Source organism: Mobula hypostoma, chromosome 4, assembly GCF_963921235.1.
Source record: "Mobula hypostoma chromosome 4, sMobHyp1.1, whole genome shotgun sequence".
In the NCBI taxonomy this organism is placed as follows: Eukaryota; Metazoa; Chordata; class Chondrichthyes; order Myliobatiformes; family Myliobatidae; genus Mobula; species Mobula hypostoma.
Genome location: NC_086100.1, coordinates 142385929 through 142403519, shown reverse-complemented (window position 1 = coordinate 142403519; position 17591 = coordinate 142385929). Strand labels below are relative to the sequence as shown.

The 17591-nt window shown below is 37.9% G+C and overlaps 1 protein-coding gene across 3 annotated transcripts in view; it reads right to left on the bottom strand.

Moving 5' to 3' along the window:
* Positions 1-17591, bottom strand: part of pcdh10a (protocadherin 10a) — a 75064-nt gene that overhangs the window by 28317 nt on the left and 29156 nt on the right. The window contains exon 4 of one of the 3 annotated variants that reach the window (XM_063046659.1): positions 16530-16712. The exons of 1 other annotated variant lie outside the window; for it this stretch is intronic. In XM_063046659.1, the coding sequence (XP_062902729.1) occupies positions 16530-16712 (183 nt within the window). Of the gene's footprint in view, positions 1-16412; positions 16713-17591 lie in introns of all 3 variants that reach the window. One more of the 3 variants, XM_063046658.1, reaches the window with a different exon arrangement.

Genomic DNA, 17591 nt, shown 5'->3' with positions numbered 1-17591 from the left:
CAAAATCATAGGAGAAGACAGGAGGGGGAGGGATGGAGCCAAGAGCTGGACAGGTGATTGGCAAAAGGGATATGAGAGGATCATGGGACAGGAGGCCCAGGGAGAAGGAAAACCGGGAGGGGGGGGAAACCCAAAGGATGGGCAAGGGGTATAGTCAGAGGGAGAGAGGGAGAAAAGGGAGAGAGAGAGAGAGAGAGAGAGAAAGGATGTGTGTATATAAATAAATAATGGATGGGGTACGAGGGGGAAGTGGGGCATTAGCGGAAGTTAGAGAAGTCGATGTTCATGCCATCAGGTTGGAGGCTACCCAGACAGAATATAAGGTGTTGTTCCTCCAACCTGAGTGTGGCTTCATCTTTACAGTAGAGGAGGCCATGGATAGACATATCAGAATGGGAATGGGATGTGGAATTAAAATGTGTGGCCACATTTTCCCCCCCTCCCCCTTTTCCTTCTCCCTGGGCCTCCTGTCCCATGATCCTCTCATACCCCTTTTGCCTATCACCTGTTCAGCTCTTGGCTCCATCCCTCCCCCTCCTGTCTTCTCCTATCATTTTGGATCTCCCCCACCCCCTCCCACTTTCAAATCTCTTACTAGCTCTTCCTTCAGTTAGTCCTGACGAAGGGTCTCGGCCTGAAACGTCGACTGCACCTCTTCGTAGCGATGCTGCCTGGCCTGCTGCGTTCACCAGCAACTTTGATGTATGTTGCTTGAATTTCCAGCATCTGCAGAATTCCTCATGTTAATGTATACATGGTGGCTACTTTGTTAGGTACAGATGATACCTAATAAGGTGGCCACTGAATTTAGATATTCAATGAAACATCCCGTTTATTGGCATGCAGTCCATAAAACTGGTGTGCAATGTAAACAAATAAAGTGTTGAGTACATCCTTTTATAGCACCTTCACACAGATTGTTGACAATCTTTTTCACACTGGAAATGGTGTGGCAGGCAGCAATGGCAAGCAGGAAACATCTTCCTGCTAATCTCGTTGATGTACAACTTAATAGCACACTCATCTCATCAAAAGCAACGTACTGCAAAATGATGTCATTGCTCCTTGCAGCATAACCAGAAGTGACCCAATGTCAGGATGTTGCAGTGAAAACCGGAATTCTGTCCAGGAAACAGAGTATTAGTTGTGAAAGATTAACATCCTGCCATATTACCTCAGGCTACTGCCATCTGTGTTCCGATAGTGTCATGGAATTTATAAAATACACATATCCTCTGAATGGAATTACTGAAACTTTGCCTCAAAGAACATATGATGTCTCCAGGGAACACAAATCTGTTCTGTCACATTTTATGAGCCACCACTATTTTCACTGTATGTACAATGCTAATGTGCTGTGTTACAGTGCTTAATCACCAATCACCTTTATCACATTTGCCAATGTTTGCTTTGTCATAGTAGCTATGACGTAGATGGCACAGTGGAATGCTACAGAACACAGGCATCTTGACCAATGCAAAGATGTACACCACGCTCTGTACGTCTACACTTGAGCTAAGATACTGAAGGAGCGGAATCACTTTAGATTACAACATATGCCTGAATTAACCTGTGGCAACCATAACAGAGTGAATGCACTTAAGGCCATTTTGCACTATGAAGAATTATACAGCCTTTTAGTTGCTGCCTGCATATATCTAGCTCACTTGGAAAATGATATGTCATGGACTAGTGGTGCACAGTAGGTTGCAAGATACTGCAGATACATCCAGGTACACTGAGAAGAAGCCCACCCATAAAAGATCAAGTCAAAACTAATTTTGAAAAATACAGCCAAACCAAGTCTTATTTGCTCAGTGATTAGGGTTGTAGCTGATCCATATGGCAACTTTAGTCAGGAAATTCCTTCTGTAAAAAAAAATGGCTTGTGGTGTCACGTGGAGTACCTGGCATGTTAACATCTGCTCTGGATGCTGACATAGCGTTTCTCAGACTCTACGTAACATTCCATTAACTCTTCATCAGAGTACTTCCTTCTGTTCCACAATGATGACATCTGCAGAATTGTGCGACATTGGTATTTCTGCCCATTACCAGTTCTGTCTTCTCTGGCAACAGTAAAGAGAACATAGATCTTTCTGCAACTGCCATTCACTCATAATTCCTAGCCTCTGGTACTTCAGCTATGGGTCCACTGTGTCATCACATGTGTTCTACCTGCCCAGAGATCCAGGCGCACTCACTTGATTGCCCTCCTTATACTTCGTCCTATCTGCATACTGCAAACCATCCCCTAGCAGTCCTCTGGTCTTTCTTCCATGCTAGGTTACATAATGAATATTCCAACAGCATTTCTAATAGTCACGGTCCTGTTCTCAAATGAAGTGTTACCCTAAATGGAACCAGAAATACCTTCTGATAAACTTACAGGAACAACTATCGACTTACTTTTCATAAACTTCACAACAGAGCGTTTGGCTTCCTCTTTGGAAGTTGGATGACATGAGTCATCAGAATATGCAGATACTGTCAAGCTATATCCAATTGATCAAGTGGAAGTACATGCCATTGTCTAGAACAAAAAAACCCATGATACTCAACATTTTAGTCTATGATGCTACAGAGAGCCAAAGTTGGCACCTCGAGTCACTTCAAGTGAAGGTACACCATAATGAGGAATTCATTTTACCATACTTGAGGAAATCAATATACAGTACATCTACTGAAATACTCAAGCTGACCATCTTTCTTTTAACATATTCTCAATTGGATTTGCAGCTAGTATATATACCTTCAGGCTATCCCCTATGTATATGAAATATACAAATTGAGCACTAATCTCATAGATGTAATGGCATTATCGCAACTTTGGAGAATCGTACTATGGCTTTGCTATATCCAGCCCCAATGTGCATCGAGTTCTGTTCCCCTTCTCCAAAATGGCCAAATGTTCTCTTTAAAACCTTTCCTGGCTTATTCCATATTGAATGGATATACTTATTGACTTTCCCTAATATATTCTCTTGTTCTTTGGTCCTACCAGCTGTCTACCGTATGGACGCCACATATAATTTAAAATTTAAAAGAACTATTGGTTCTCCCCTGAATCATAAAGCTCCAGTAAGGACAACCCAAGTTTGCCCTATCCTTTCTTCTCTCTCTTAACCACTAATCCAGGCAGCATCCTAGTAAACCACTTCTACATCCTTTCCACCATATCCACATTCTGCCTATAATGGGGTGACCAAGACTGCAGATAAATACAACAATTACCACCTAATTAATGTTTTAGATAACTGAAATCATTTATTCCTTATTCTTATACTGAACGTCCATAACAATGAAGGCAAGCATACCATACACTTTATTAACCACCTTATCCACCTTCACAGTTACTTTCAATGAACAATAGACATGGACACTGTACTTCAAATATAAGAGGGATACCATTAACCATATATTTTCTCCTTTCATTTGACCTCCCAAAATGCAGTGCTATATCCTCACAGAGATTAAACCCCATTTGCCGTTTCTCTGCCCACTTCTGTAACTGATCTCTATCTCGCTATAATCAGTGGTAGTCCTATACACTGTCCACAGCTCCAGCAATCTTGCTATCATCCACAAATTTGCTAATTCACCCATCTACATTTTCATCCAAATCATTGATATATATCACAGAGGTCTCCGTACAAATCCTTGTAGAATGCCACTGGTCATGAACCTCTAGCCAGATTAACAGCGTTCTCTGTCTGCTTTCAGAGGACAAGCCAGTTCAATATCCAAACTTGCATTTCACCCTGGATCCAGGTATTTTAATCTTCTGAATCAACCTACCATGAGAGCTCTTATCAAATGTATTAATCATGCCCTACAGTTATAGACTCCATTATCCTGGGGAAAAAAAAGATTGTGACTATTTATCTTATCCAGGATGTTATAAACCACTGTAAGGAAACCTCTCCGCTTCCTTCACTCCATTGAAAAGTCCCTGACTATCAGTTTCTTCTTGTAACTCCAGGTATGGTAACATCCTTGTTAAACTTTTCTTTACCCCCTTTAGTTCAATCACATCCTTCTTTTAATATGGCAGCCAGAACTGCACACAATATTCCAAATGCTGTCTCACCAATTTCTTATACAGCTCTAACATGACATCCTATCTCTTCTACCAAATGCCCTGTCTGAGTAAGGCAAGCACACCATACATCTTCTTCACCACTTGTGTTGCTACTTTCAGAACATTATGTGCTTGTACCCCCTATGTCTGTTCTATAAATTCTCCCCATGACACTACCATATGTTATGCATGTCCTGCCCTGATTTAACTTCCGAGAATACATTACTTCACATTTGCCTGAATTGAGTTCCATTTGCCATTCATTTGTCCAATTTCTCAGTTCCTGTTGTAATCATTGTCCATCACACCAATAATTTTAGTGTCATCCACAAACTTGCAAATTGTACCACCTACGTTCTCAAATCATGAATACAGACGGCCCAGCAGCAATCCATGCAGCACACCAATGGCTTCCGAACTCCAATCTGAAAACCAAGGCTGGACTGCCACTTTCTGACTCCTTCCACCAAGCCAACTTGGTGTCCAATTGGCTAGCGCTCTCTGGAACCCATGATGCTCATCATGCAGGATCTTGTCAAAAACCATGTAAATGAAGTTTACTTTTCAACTAATCTACTTTGGCACTTTTTCAAACAATTACACGTCACAAATTTAATTATCCTCCGTCTGGCCATTAGGTGGGCACAGCAAAGATAAGACTTTCGAACATCAAGTCACAGAGTCATGCCACAACAAAACAGGCCCTCTGGCCCAACTTGTCCGTTCTGCTGAGTTGCTCAGAAAGCAAGTCTCATCTGCCTGCATTTTGGTTCCTAGCCCCCTTAACCTCTCTTATACATGTACTTATTTGGATAGCTTTTAAAATATTGCTAACATGCCTGTCTCAACCAGTACATCCAGCAGCTCATTCCTGAAGGCACTGGAATAAAATACCCACTATCTCAGCAAATTGTTGTTTGACCATGATACGGCATTACAAAAATGGGCAGCATGACGTATACCACAGCCAATTAAAATGATGTCTTTTTCATTTTCTTATAGTTTTCTACTTGAATTGTTCAGTATTTTCATTCTTAACTTCCTTGATGACATTTGCCTTAAAGAATATGTAGATTTGCTCAAGGTGCCCCATGCACTTCGTATTTTCAGTCATAATTATTACAATTCTCTACATACCCAAATGGTGCTGTTGCTACCAATCTCATCACCAGTTTAATTGTATTTAGTTTCCTTCCTACTGTTAGATCACAAAGTCAGTCTGACTACGAACACAAGAAATCAACATATTGGGACAGTAACATTCCAACTTAAACTTCAAGTAGGCAACAAAAATACTACTATCATTAATCATACGAAAGGGTCCTTGTGATAGAAACCCATCAACATAAGGGTAGCAAATGTGTTTAGCAAGTGCAGCAAAAATCTCATGTACTTTTCCTTGGATGTTACATAGAAAATTATTCACTGAAGAACCCAGATGAATTTAATGATGTGCCAATCAAAGTTCTGTAACTTATCCTTACTCTACTGTTTCTGTTTGAGTGATAGATATTCACTTCGCTCTCATGTTTGCTAAAATTGCATTCCAAATAGCAGCTACAATTTGAAAGGTCACAAACAGTTGTAAGTAAACTTTCAACTTTGTTTAACTTCTGGTCGTAAATAGAAGTCAGTCTTCAGTTCTTAAAATGTAAATGGAAAAGCAGCTTGAAGTTAAAAAAAACTCTTTATAGAAAAATGCTGCAAATAGTTTCTGTATTTTAAAGATACTGTCTGTAAAGAGTCACTGCACCTGCTTTATTATTGCTCAAGAGTAAAGAAAATGGGTTGTTTAATTTGGGTTGTTTCAAATAGACAAGCTGACTCTTAAGTTGCTTAGTTCAAGGAAATTTGCAGAACAGATGGATAATATAATTTAGCATATTAATAACTGATGTGTCTACAGTTGGAAGAGTTTTATTTACTCAGAAGTTAGTTTTACAGTATTAATGGTAGCTAGCTAAGATCTCTATCTTCAAAAATGTTTTTAGACCATTTGTGGTAAAAGGTATCTGTGGAAATATGAGGATATCTGAGACTTGTGAAGTCACTCAAGTGGCTGGAAAGGATATACATTTAGAGAGCAGCTAAAGCTTATTAGGAATAGGGTAAATACCATCAAGTGTTTATGAAAGAAACAAGGGAAGAATGAGAATCAATTTCTCCAGTTTCAGTGGAAGACAACTTGTTTATCTGCATCTCTATTATGTCTTTATAGTTTATAAGAATTGTACACCTGTGTTTCAGAAATCCTTAATGTTTGAGAAATACTTTGCAATTGGGAAATATTTAAGATAGCAGTCCTATGGGTTTTAAATGCATTATAGGAACGTGAAAATTTAAACGTGCATCACTCTAAGTAAATGAATTGTCATTTAATCTACTTTGTTAGCTGGAAGTATCTCCTCCTTGGCAGGGAGAGGGGATCAACTGCTCAAACAGTGGGTATTGGTAGCTAAACCCAACATGGTGAATAAACACGGAAGTAAACTAGTCTTTGAACACTGGGTAGTTACAGTATAATCTCCTTTCAGTGAGAGTACTCATGGCTATTTATATCCAAATAGGGTCTGCCTTCAAGCTTCAAACTTCGTGGTCAGCAAACACAATACCATCACAGTTGGCACCCAACGTGGTCAAATTATATCAAAAAATATTATTTTGGAAAGAATTATTTAGCAGTGGTCCATATCAGAAAGCTCTTAGCAAGTGCTATGGCACCTCACCTAGTTTTAGACCAAGATACTCCTTCCAGCACAGAGGTAACATTCAAGAGGCTCCATCAATATTATGGAGAAGAGTATGAAACTGAGCACACGCCACGAGGCCCGCTGCATCCTTCGCCCCCTAAATGTACAAAGGGACAGGGCCCATCCCAAATGAACACACCCAACCTGCAGCTCAGGGAAAACAAAATGTCGTGAAGGGAAAGGCTAACATTAATGTAATAAAAACTGCACAGGAGAATTTTAAACAAATCTATCCAAAATGCTCTATCTGACAAATTGGATACAACCCTTTCTATATGGCAAAGCTCGTATTGCTGGCAAAATTTGATACAGCAGCAGTCATTAGGGTTGCTACAAAGATTGACTCATGAAGATATATAAATCTTGCATACATCTGGTCACAACCACTTCGAAAGTAACATTAAAAGTCTCAGCTCTGTCGTACAAAAGTAAATTTCCTAGATATGACAATTACCTGTCAGGGATTTGGCTTTACCCTGAATTTAGTCAAAGGATTGTTCAAGTGGGATATTCAAGGACCACAAATCCTTACAATCAACCCTAGACCTACTAAATTATGCTGGAGCTTTCATACCTGACTATGCTCAATTGTCAAAAACATTACACGACAGATGTAAACCGGAGAAATGTAAAGCCTTTTGTTTTTATCCCAGAAGATTAAGAGTCACAACAGAAATTGATGAATGCAGTTCAACAAGCAATAGAACTTCTGATAAGGGACCTAACAAAATCTCTTGTTCTGCAAATTTGTGTTTCCCCAAAAACCATTGTAGCCATCTGCTGTAATAAGGGAGAAGAAACACAAGCCTCATACACTATGCCTGATTTAATTTCATCCCAACAGAACACAAATTTACTGCCTTAGAATGATGTCTTACTATGGTATTCCACACGCTTATTGCAGCAAGACCACCGCAAGGAGCAAATCAATTATTATACAAACAGAGTTTGAGGCTTTAAAAATTGAAAGCAAATTACAAAAAAAATGAAAGGAGAGCTATCATAACTAGATATGGGGAATGGCAAATACTTTTATAAGATAAAACCTTAAAGTGAGAATACATTCTGAAGAGTTGCGACTTATAATCTTTACCTTTCATGAAATATGTGGAACCAGCTTCTTTATGACTTAATAGAGCACAACATCCTTTAGAGAACTATTCTCAAATATGGTACTGTGATGGATCAGCACTGAAAATCCAAAAAAAATACATCTACTCAATTGTAATCCTTGCTCTCGATTATAAAAGGATTTTTTTAAAAATCAGAAACTGAATTTGAACCAGACGAGTTAAGTGCTTCTTTTAAGAAATCATACAGCTCAATTTTCAGCGGCTAAAGCCCTCGAACTATGTCTAAAAAAAGAAAAGACAGAACCAGTGTTGAAAAGTACTGACTCTTTATTTTAGGAATGCAGTAGAAAGGTATCTTTCATTCTGGTCAACTGCCAGATGGAGAACACACAGAGGTAAACTGCTTCCACCTTTATCCATGTGGAAGAATATTTATGAATTGTTATTGATTTGACCATTAGTACAAGTGTTACACATCCCGAGACATACTTCAGGCCCCTCACACCACCATGGTAATAAACTAGGAAATGAACAAGTAAAACAAGCCGTCGGATTTGGAACTTACTATGGTAAGGAAGGCCAAACTTCTTGTCGTAAAAACTTTAAATATAACCAGGATGATGTTCAGGCTGCATTTGGAGTATTATCAACAGTTTTGGGCTACTTATTTCAGAAAGGATGTGCTGTCATTGGAGATAGTCCAGAGGAGGTTCACAAAGATGATTTTGGGAATGAAGTGGGTTAATGTATGAGGAGCACTTGGTGTACTCACTGCTATTTACAAGAATATGGGGGGGGGGCGGTGGAATCTCACTGAAACCTATTGAGTGTTGAAAGGACTAGATGGAGTGGATGTGGAGAGGATGTTTCCTTTGGTAGAGGTATCCAGAACTAGAGGGCATAGCCTGAAAATTGAGGGACGACCCTTTAGAAGAGAGGTAGAAGGAATTTTTTTTAAACCAGAGAGTAGTAAATCTGTGGAATGCTCTGCCACTGACTGTGGTGGAGGTCAAATCCATGTGTATTTTTAAGGCGGAAGTTGATAGTTTCCTGTTCAGTCAGGGCATCAAAAGGTATGGCAAGAAAGCAGGTGTATGGGGTTGAGTGAGATCTGGGAGCAGCCATGATGGAATGGCAGAGCAAACTCGATGAGCTGAATGGCCTAATTCTGCTCTCATGTCTTATGGTCTTATGTGATATTAAGCATTCTCCTGGATACTACTAAACCCAATTCAATTGGGTTTTCAACATGGTGCAAATATAAAATTAATGGTGAAAGTATGATTTGGGTATGTCACCCTAAGAAAGATAAGCAAATACCACCTTCCCACAAGTGGGAAGCACTGATTCAGAAAGTCCACCAAGGATTCGGGCACAATTATGGTGGTAGACCAGCTACTCATGCAAAATTAGCAATGATATAATGGTGGCCTTACATGTTGAGTGATTGTAAGCAATTTGTTGCAAATAGTAAAGAATGTCTGACTAATAATAAAGGAGCAGTCACAAGACCACCTCCTATATGACAAACAATTCTAATGTGCCAATGCATGTGTGCAAATTGATTATATAGGCCTATTTCTGGCATCCCAAGGCAACCAACCTTATTAGAGACCTAATAAATATATTCTTGTAATAATTCATCTTTGTACAGGATATACATATTAGAAATCCTCTGAGTTTTAGATGTGTTTTAGCAGTGTTGTGTGGATTTAAACATGAATCACTGAAATTAAATGAACTGTGCTTTAAAAACTTTATTAGCTGGAAGTATCTTCTCCTTAGTAGGGAGGGGGCACCCACCGCTCAAATAGTGGGCTCTGGCAGCTAAACTCACCATGGAAAATAAACACTTTGAAGATTGAATAGTTACACTATAATCTCCCTTTATTGAGAGTATATGTAGCAATTTATATCTGATAGTGCTTAAAGTCTTTGTTTCAACATTAATGGGATTGAGGCTGAGAGAGTTGAGAGATTCAAGTTCGAGTAGTGAACATCATCAATAGCCTGACCTGGTCAAATCACAAACATATCATAGCCAAGAAAACTCAGCACTAGAGAAACTTGAAAATATCCCGATCAATTCTTACCAATTCTTATCAATGCACTATGGAAAAGCATCCTTTCTAAATGCATAAAAGCTTGGTGAAGCAACTGCTCTACATGTGTACACAAAAAAAAATGCTGCAGAGTTGTGGACATAGCTCAGTACATCTCAGAAACCATGGTCTCTACATTTCTCACTGCATCAATAAAGCATCCAAGTGACTCAAGCATTCTCCACCCACCCTCATCTATCAGACAGAAGATAAAGCTTGAATGCCCATACCACCAGGCTGAAGGACAGATTCTACACTGCTGTTATAAGACTATTGAATGGTTACCTACTATAATTAAATAAATTCTTGACCTTGTAATCTACCTTGTTATGATCCTGGATCTTTTTTACCTGCACTGCATTTTCTCTGTAGCTGTTACACTTCAATCTGCATTGTACTATTGATTTACATTTTTTTTACCTCTTTGCACTGTATACTGATTTGATCTGATGAACAGTTTGAAATGCAAGCCTTTCACTGTATCTCAGTACATATGATAATAATAAACAAATTCCAATTATACTTATCCTAACAGAGTACATGCATAATAAAATTTTCTTGATGTCACATGATCAATCACATGACTGATTGATGTCACAATGTGTCTGCTCTGCACAGTCTTGGCAAGTATTGGCTCTACATCAGCTTACCACATGATCAATATGGCATGCACACTGATTAGCCTATAGGGACCAATTCAGAATCAGAAGGTTTATATCACAGTCTAATATGGCATTAATTTGTTGTTTTGCAGTAACAATGCATTGCAGTCATAAAATTGGCATAAATAACAGTACAGTATTATGCATAAGTCTTGGAGACAGCCTAGCATGTCTATGACTTTTGCACAGTATTGTGTATTGTCTTTTCAATTACCAAATAACTATCTTCCTTTTTTAACCAATATTCAGTACTGTGTAAAATAATCTCAGCAAATTCTGGATATTGACTTCAACAACAATAGAGTGCAGTTCAAGACAATGGGTAGATACTTTGCAAAATTGAATTGCATTGTTCTGAAAGGTAAAAAGGCCATAGAAATTTTGAGATTAAGGACCAAGAGACATTCCAAAGAATTCCAACGATCTATTTTATAATCTGATCACCTTAATGTAGATAATAATGCTTAAATTTACTTTCATGCAAAAGATATTTCAAGGCAAAAACATTGGGCCAGTTATCCATGAAAAGAAACAAAATCTAATATACAAAATATTACTACAAGTTGCAGGGAAAATCATTTGGATTGGTTGAGAATGCTAAGATGTAACTGCTGTCTTTATGACATCAATTTGTATCTTCGGCTTCAGCACAAGTGACTTCTGTTACCACAAATATGACTGACAGCCCATACATCTCCTGTAACATTTAAGTGTTAACATTTTCGTAAGCAATGGATTCATTGGTAGCTGATCTCCTATTCACTGAGATTTAATGCCTTCACAGTGATGTAAGAATAAGAACAAATGTTTTACATACTGACAGTGATGACTTTAATATTCTAGTAGTACCTCAGAATAACAATTAGACCAGTACTCACTAGTAAGAAACCAACAGTAAGCAGTATCAAGATTGTTCAGTAATTCTAATTCTGCAACCAGCTCAGCATTTTCATCAGCTCCATTATCATTCAGGCATAATTTTCCATTGTATAGGATTAGATGCTCATAAATGAAAAACAACAATTGGTATCTTACAGAGGTCATTTTTTTTAAAACAGTCTTTTTGATTCTAGATTCCGGGCACTGAAACCAGGAAACTATCTGTCTGCTGTTGTTCACATTTTTCCCCCACTATCTACCAACAATTGCTCAATCTGTTCTTGCTTTCAGACAATGATTTAATGATCTTGTGAATGATTGCGCCAACAACAAATAGCTTGTCACTTTTGACGCCATTCAGCAGGTAATTGATCAATGCAAGGGACAGAATAAAAGACCAGTGCTTCTTCCCTGTGCTTCACACTCAAGTGTTACCTGTGACAAATACAAAACTTGCATACATACTACAGTTAGCAGACTCATCATCCTAATTCAGCAATGGAACACTATTGACCACACCTTCAACCACCATGGACCATCTCTGGTTTTATTTGCACTAATATCTTATTTTGCACTGTATTGTATAATATATGTTCTGTGTACTGTCTGAACCCACTTGCTTGTGATTCTGCTACAAGCAGGTTTTTCCACTGTGTTTGTACCTTACCATATTTTTGCAGATGACAGTGAACTTAATTTAACCTGATTCTATCCTTCCAAGTTTGCACATAACCAATCTAAACTCTGGTCTCCATTCCAATGCATATCAAGGTCAATGTTCAGCCACACCACAGGTTTTCATTTTTCCATGTCTTCAGATTGTGCTCATTTCCGGTTCTCCAGATGTTTATTTGGACATATTTCCTCATTGATTTTAATTATTTATAACCTTTACTTCTCTACAGCTATTTATTACCCTTATTAACACATTTTGTCTGATTTGCTTGGTGTCTTTATCAAAATACATGATTTTAATATGGGGAAGTAGAACAGTTTCCATTCTAGCTCCCTGAAATCTATATTGGACATATCCAAACTGACTCTACCCCATTCATCTAAATCAGTCCCAACTTCAATCTCAGAAGATTATTAGCCAATGTGACAGATTTTAATTTATTTACAGATAAAGCACTGAATAGGCCCTTCCAAGCATTTCGAACCACTGCACCAGCAGCCCCCAATTTGACCGTAGCCTAATCACAGGACAATTTACAATGACCAATAATCGATTATGTCTTTTGACTGTAGGAGGAAGCCAGAGCACCTGGAGGAAATTTGTGCATTCACGGGGAGGATGTACAATTCCTTACAGAGGACACCAGGATTAAACTCCGAAATCTGATAACCCGAGCTGGAGTAGCGTTGTGCTAGCCACTACCAACCATGACAACCCAGAAACTGTTGATGAATTTTAATTTCATAACAGCCATTAAAATTATTTGCTAAACTGCTGGGAAGTTAAACACAATTTCACACTGGTCAGCACAATACAAAATTATATGGAAACTTCATAGATAGCAAAACAGAGGAGAACCTGAATGTAGTCAGTCTAACCTGGATTTCAACTCTGATCCAAAAGAAAAAAAACACTAACAGCCCGATTTCACAGTGAAACCATTCCCACATTGCATCACACTATGTAAATGATTTGTACTTAGAGTACTGCTGACCCTCTCTAAAAACTTCCATTTTAAAACTTCTGTTTCAAATGTTACATTTTCTTCAGATCCTCTCTCATTATCAAGACATTTTCGCCCACAGAACTGTCACTCACAGGATTTTTTTTTTACAGTTCTTTGTAGACTTCAGAGACTGTTGTGCAAGGAAGTCCCAGGAGATCTACAGCCTGAGATACATAAACCACCCCATCAGCCACCAATAATCATTCCATTGTCAAACTCACTTAAATCACATTTCTTCGCCGGTCTGATGTTTGGTCTGAACAACATCTGAAACTCTTGACCATGTCTGCATGCTTTTATGCATTGAGTTGCTGCTATGTAATTGGCTGATTAGATATTTGCATTAACAACTGCTGTTCAGGTATATCTAACAAAGGGGCTGCAGATGTATATAGTCCATATGTACTACAATCAAGACAAATATCCTATTGGCCTTCTTAATAACTTGATGCAACTGCACACTTAGAAGGGTTTTGGCCCAAAATGTCGACTGTACTCTGTTCCATAGATACTGCCTGGCCTGCTGAGTTCCTCCAGCATTCTGTGTATATTGCACACTCAGTGTTTTAATGTACCAGGAACCCCAGATTCCTGTTTACAGCAACACTTTATAGTTTTACTCACATTATATCCCATCTGTCAAGTTCTTGCCCACTCATTTAACCCATTTTTCACTTCGTAGGCTCCATCTTCTCTTTACTATTTGCTGATGTATCTATTTTGGATTATCGACAAATAGGACACACGAGCACTTGATCCCCTGATCTAAGTCAGTCACATTGATTATAAATATTTGAAGCCCCAGCACTGATCTCTACCTACCACTACTTAATGATTAAACTAAACATCTTATATTAGTTAGGAATTCCCCTATCCATGCTAAAATATTACCCCTAACATTAAGCATTCTTTACCAAATATAGGTAAATAGATTAAAGAAATTGCTACCAAATTCAAAAACACCAAACAAGAAAGGATAAGCTATTTAATTCAAATAAGTCTCATAGTAATTTAAGTACTCATTTTTAAACTGTTATAATAAATATAAATTGCAAAAGCATTTAATAATATTTAAGTTATTTTAATGTAATTAACTTCAAAGAAAACCTTTGCAACATTATAGAATACACAATTGCAACAGGAATACAAAGCTCATTAGTGAAATAAGCACTGAATCCATAAGGAAGTCACCATGTTTCTGCACTCCGCAATGCAAAAAGCAAACTACAAATTTCACATATTGAACTACATTAAACAAAATGTTCATATGCCCTAGCTTCCCAGCACCAAAGAACAGTATATAAATAGGGCCTTTGGTAGTTGCAAAATTGACAGAAATCTACAGGAAGTGTGTAATTTATTGACCATACACTACAACATGACAATGGAATCCTTATCAAAAGATCACAGTGCATTGATTGTGTGTAATGCCTCTGATGAAAATTGCACAGCTCTGACTATTCATACCTGCCATAACAACAATAGAAATTGTTGTTTGATTTTTTTTTCCCTCTTCATTCCTTAAATGCTCATGGCACACAAAGCTATGAGCAATGAAGATGAAAAGTGCACTTGTAGTGTGAGATTATCTGCATTTTTATTTAGCTCATTTTCATTTAAATTTTGGTGTACTGTCTAGTGTAATCATGAGACCACTGACATGAAGTACTTCTACACCACTTCAGCTTCGCCGAATTTACAGGAAAGTTGCTTAATATCAAAAACTTTCTAGACTTTTATAAAAATAATTCATTACTGATTGACTAAACAGGTTTTTAGATCTATTTCTTTAGAACCATACCTCATGCTCCCCCTTGGTAGTATTGATTCCCTTCTGAGAATGGGATCACAGCCATTTCGCTCTCTATGGTATCTTGCCTAAGTAGACATTCTACCTGACTGAGCCCTGACAGATAAAATCATCTGGCTTTAGGCCATGAAGCTTAGCAACCATGCACAATTCTTTGTCTCAGCTATCTGCAAACACACATGCCAGGAAATGCCGGAAAGTGAATTGGAGTGAAATCCAGAACTATTTTCTTTAGGGGCATAATACTATATATGGCAACAGACTAGCTGCTCAATTAAGATTGATAATATCTGTACAGACCAGAAACTAAATCTTGAATACTCCTCAAATAAAAAGATTAGCTACCTTCTGTCTTTAAAAGCAAACTCATTCCTAAAGCACGATTTTCAAAACTCAGGAGGACCATCAGTTCATAATAAACATCTGCAGTAGATAGTTTAAAAATGCACATCTAATTCAGCACTTAACTTGATTTCAGAGCTGTAAAGCACTGGTCAGTTTTCATCACAGCTATGCAAATTCTGTATTAAATTACAACACTTCCAGCAAATAAAATTGGTATTCATACACTTGTAAAATTCATGATGAATCTTGTGAACTTGCATGTTGAATTCAGAATGGATCTTTTCAATCCTAAAATGGCTACTTTATATAGCAGTTGAATACAATGTAGCAAGCTGTTCTAATCAACACAAACAAAAACAATTTGTGAAGTAACCACTAAAATTGCAGCACAACTCCTGAGAGAGGTTCTATATAAATCTAAAACACAAAACAGCAAGGAAGCATTCTCAGACTTCTGAATTCAGATAGCACAGTTCTAATGGCAAGTCACAACTAATTCACAAAATGCCCAATGCCCTCTGCAACAATATGGTAATTTTAAATATAGTTAGAATTAACTTAAATGTTTCGACACCACAGTGTGCACTTTTAATACTCTTAACATTTTGATCTGATCTGAACTAATGTAAATTTAAACACAAGAAATTCTGAAGATGCTGGAGAATCACAGCAACACACATAAAGTACTGGAGGAACTCAGCAGGTCAGGCAGCATCTATGGAAAAGAACAAGCAGTCGACATCTCAGGCCAGGATCCTTCTTCAGGACCAATCCAATTTAAATTTAGGTGACTTTTAAGTTTTACATGTTTCAGGCTTGATCAACAGCACTATTACACCCAATTAAAACTATTAATCTATTTCTGGTTTTTAAAAAAGTAAAAGATTTGAAGGAAGAGAATATTTGAATTCCAAGATGTTATTTTCCAAATTCATTGGAGCTACATTAAGCCGAATTTAATTTCCTGATGAATTTTCTTCACCTAACAAGGTAAATTGATGTAGGCAATGTTTTTACTGAATACTCACTTAAATAGGGTGGCTTATAAGGCGCACGTGTGTTGGGCAAAAGTGCTTCATATTCTTTCTTTTCCGAAATTGAGGGATGTGTTTTTTCTTTTCCAAATGTAGAGAAAGATTTCTCACCAGGCTGCTCTGGAGCTTCATAGACCTCAGTGTCAGGCACAGAGTCCATTCCTGGGACATGTAAATTACTGCGATAATCCGGACCTTGGCGACTATCTGTGGGCACAAAACTGGGCATCCAGCAGCGGTCTGAGTGTCCCAATGCTTTACACTCTTCTGTGCAATTAGAAAAGAGGTCAGCTCCTATAAAGATAAATCAGAATAAAATGCATTATGTTATGATATTGGGAACATTACCTTCCAGGTTGGGGAAAACATTAATGTATCGTTTGAGTTTATGACAGGTCTTAGGATGCCTACCAATATTTCACTGGAATCTCTACATACTTGCACCCACCTCAATTCACTCCTCCAGAGCCGGGGGAAAATCTCCACAACTTGTCTTCAATTTAATGTACTGACATAAACAATGAAGGGGAAGACTCCACAGTGATTTTTCCCTCCAGCTAATCTTCCTCCCCATGCTACAAAGAACAAAAGTCTCCCAAATGCAGCACTCCACTCAGAAGTGAAGGGCCAAGGGCATTTTAAAATTCTAACGAATTCTTCCACTCAACAACAGTGCTAAGCTTTTCCTATTGTGAGTGTTCATAACCCTTAAACGTGCATTTTAAACGGTATGAACATTCAGCTTGCGGACATAAACTGATAAGAAAGGCCGTGCATATGTGCTGCTCACTGGCAATACTGTTGCAGCATGTGTTTTGCTACATTTCTCATGTATTAACAAAAATGGATATTAATGTGACAATTGCAGATATTGCAGGCGACACTTGTAACGCACAAACAGAAACACTTCTAATTATAGAATGTCTGCATACAGATTTAAGTTATACAACACTAATGTGGTGACATTCAGCACTACTGAAATTGCTTCATTAGCTTATCTGTTCGAAGACAAACTATAGTGCCTATAAAAAGTATTCAACCCCCCTTGGAAGTTTTCATGTTTTATTGTTTTACAACATTGAATTACAATGGATTTAATTTGACTTTTTTGACACTGATCAACAGAAAAAGACTCTTTCGTGTCAAAGTGAAAACAAATCTCTACAAGGTGAT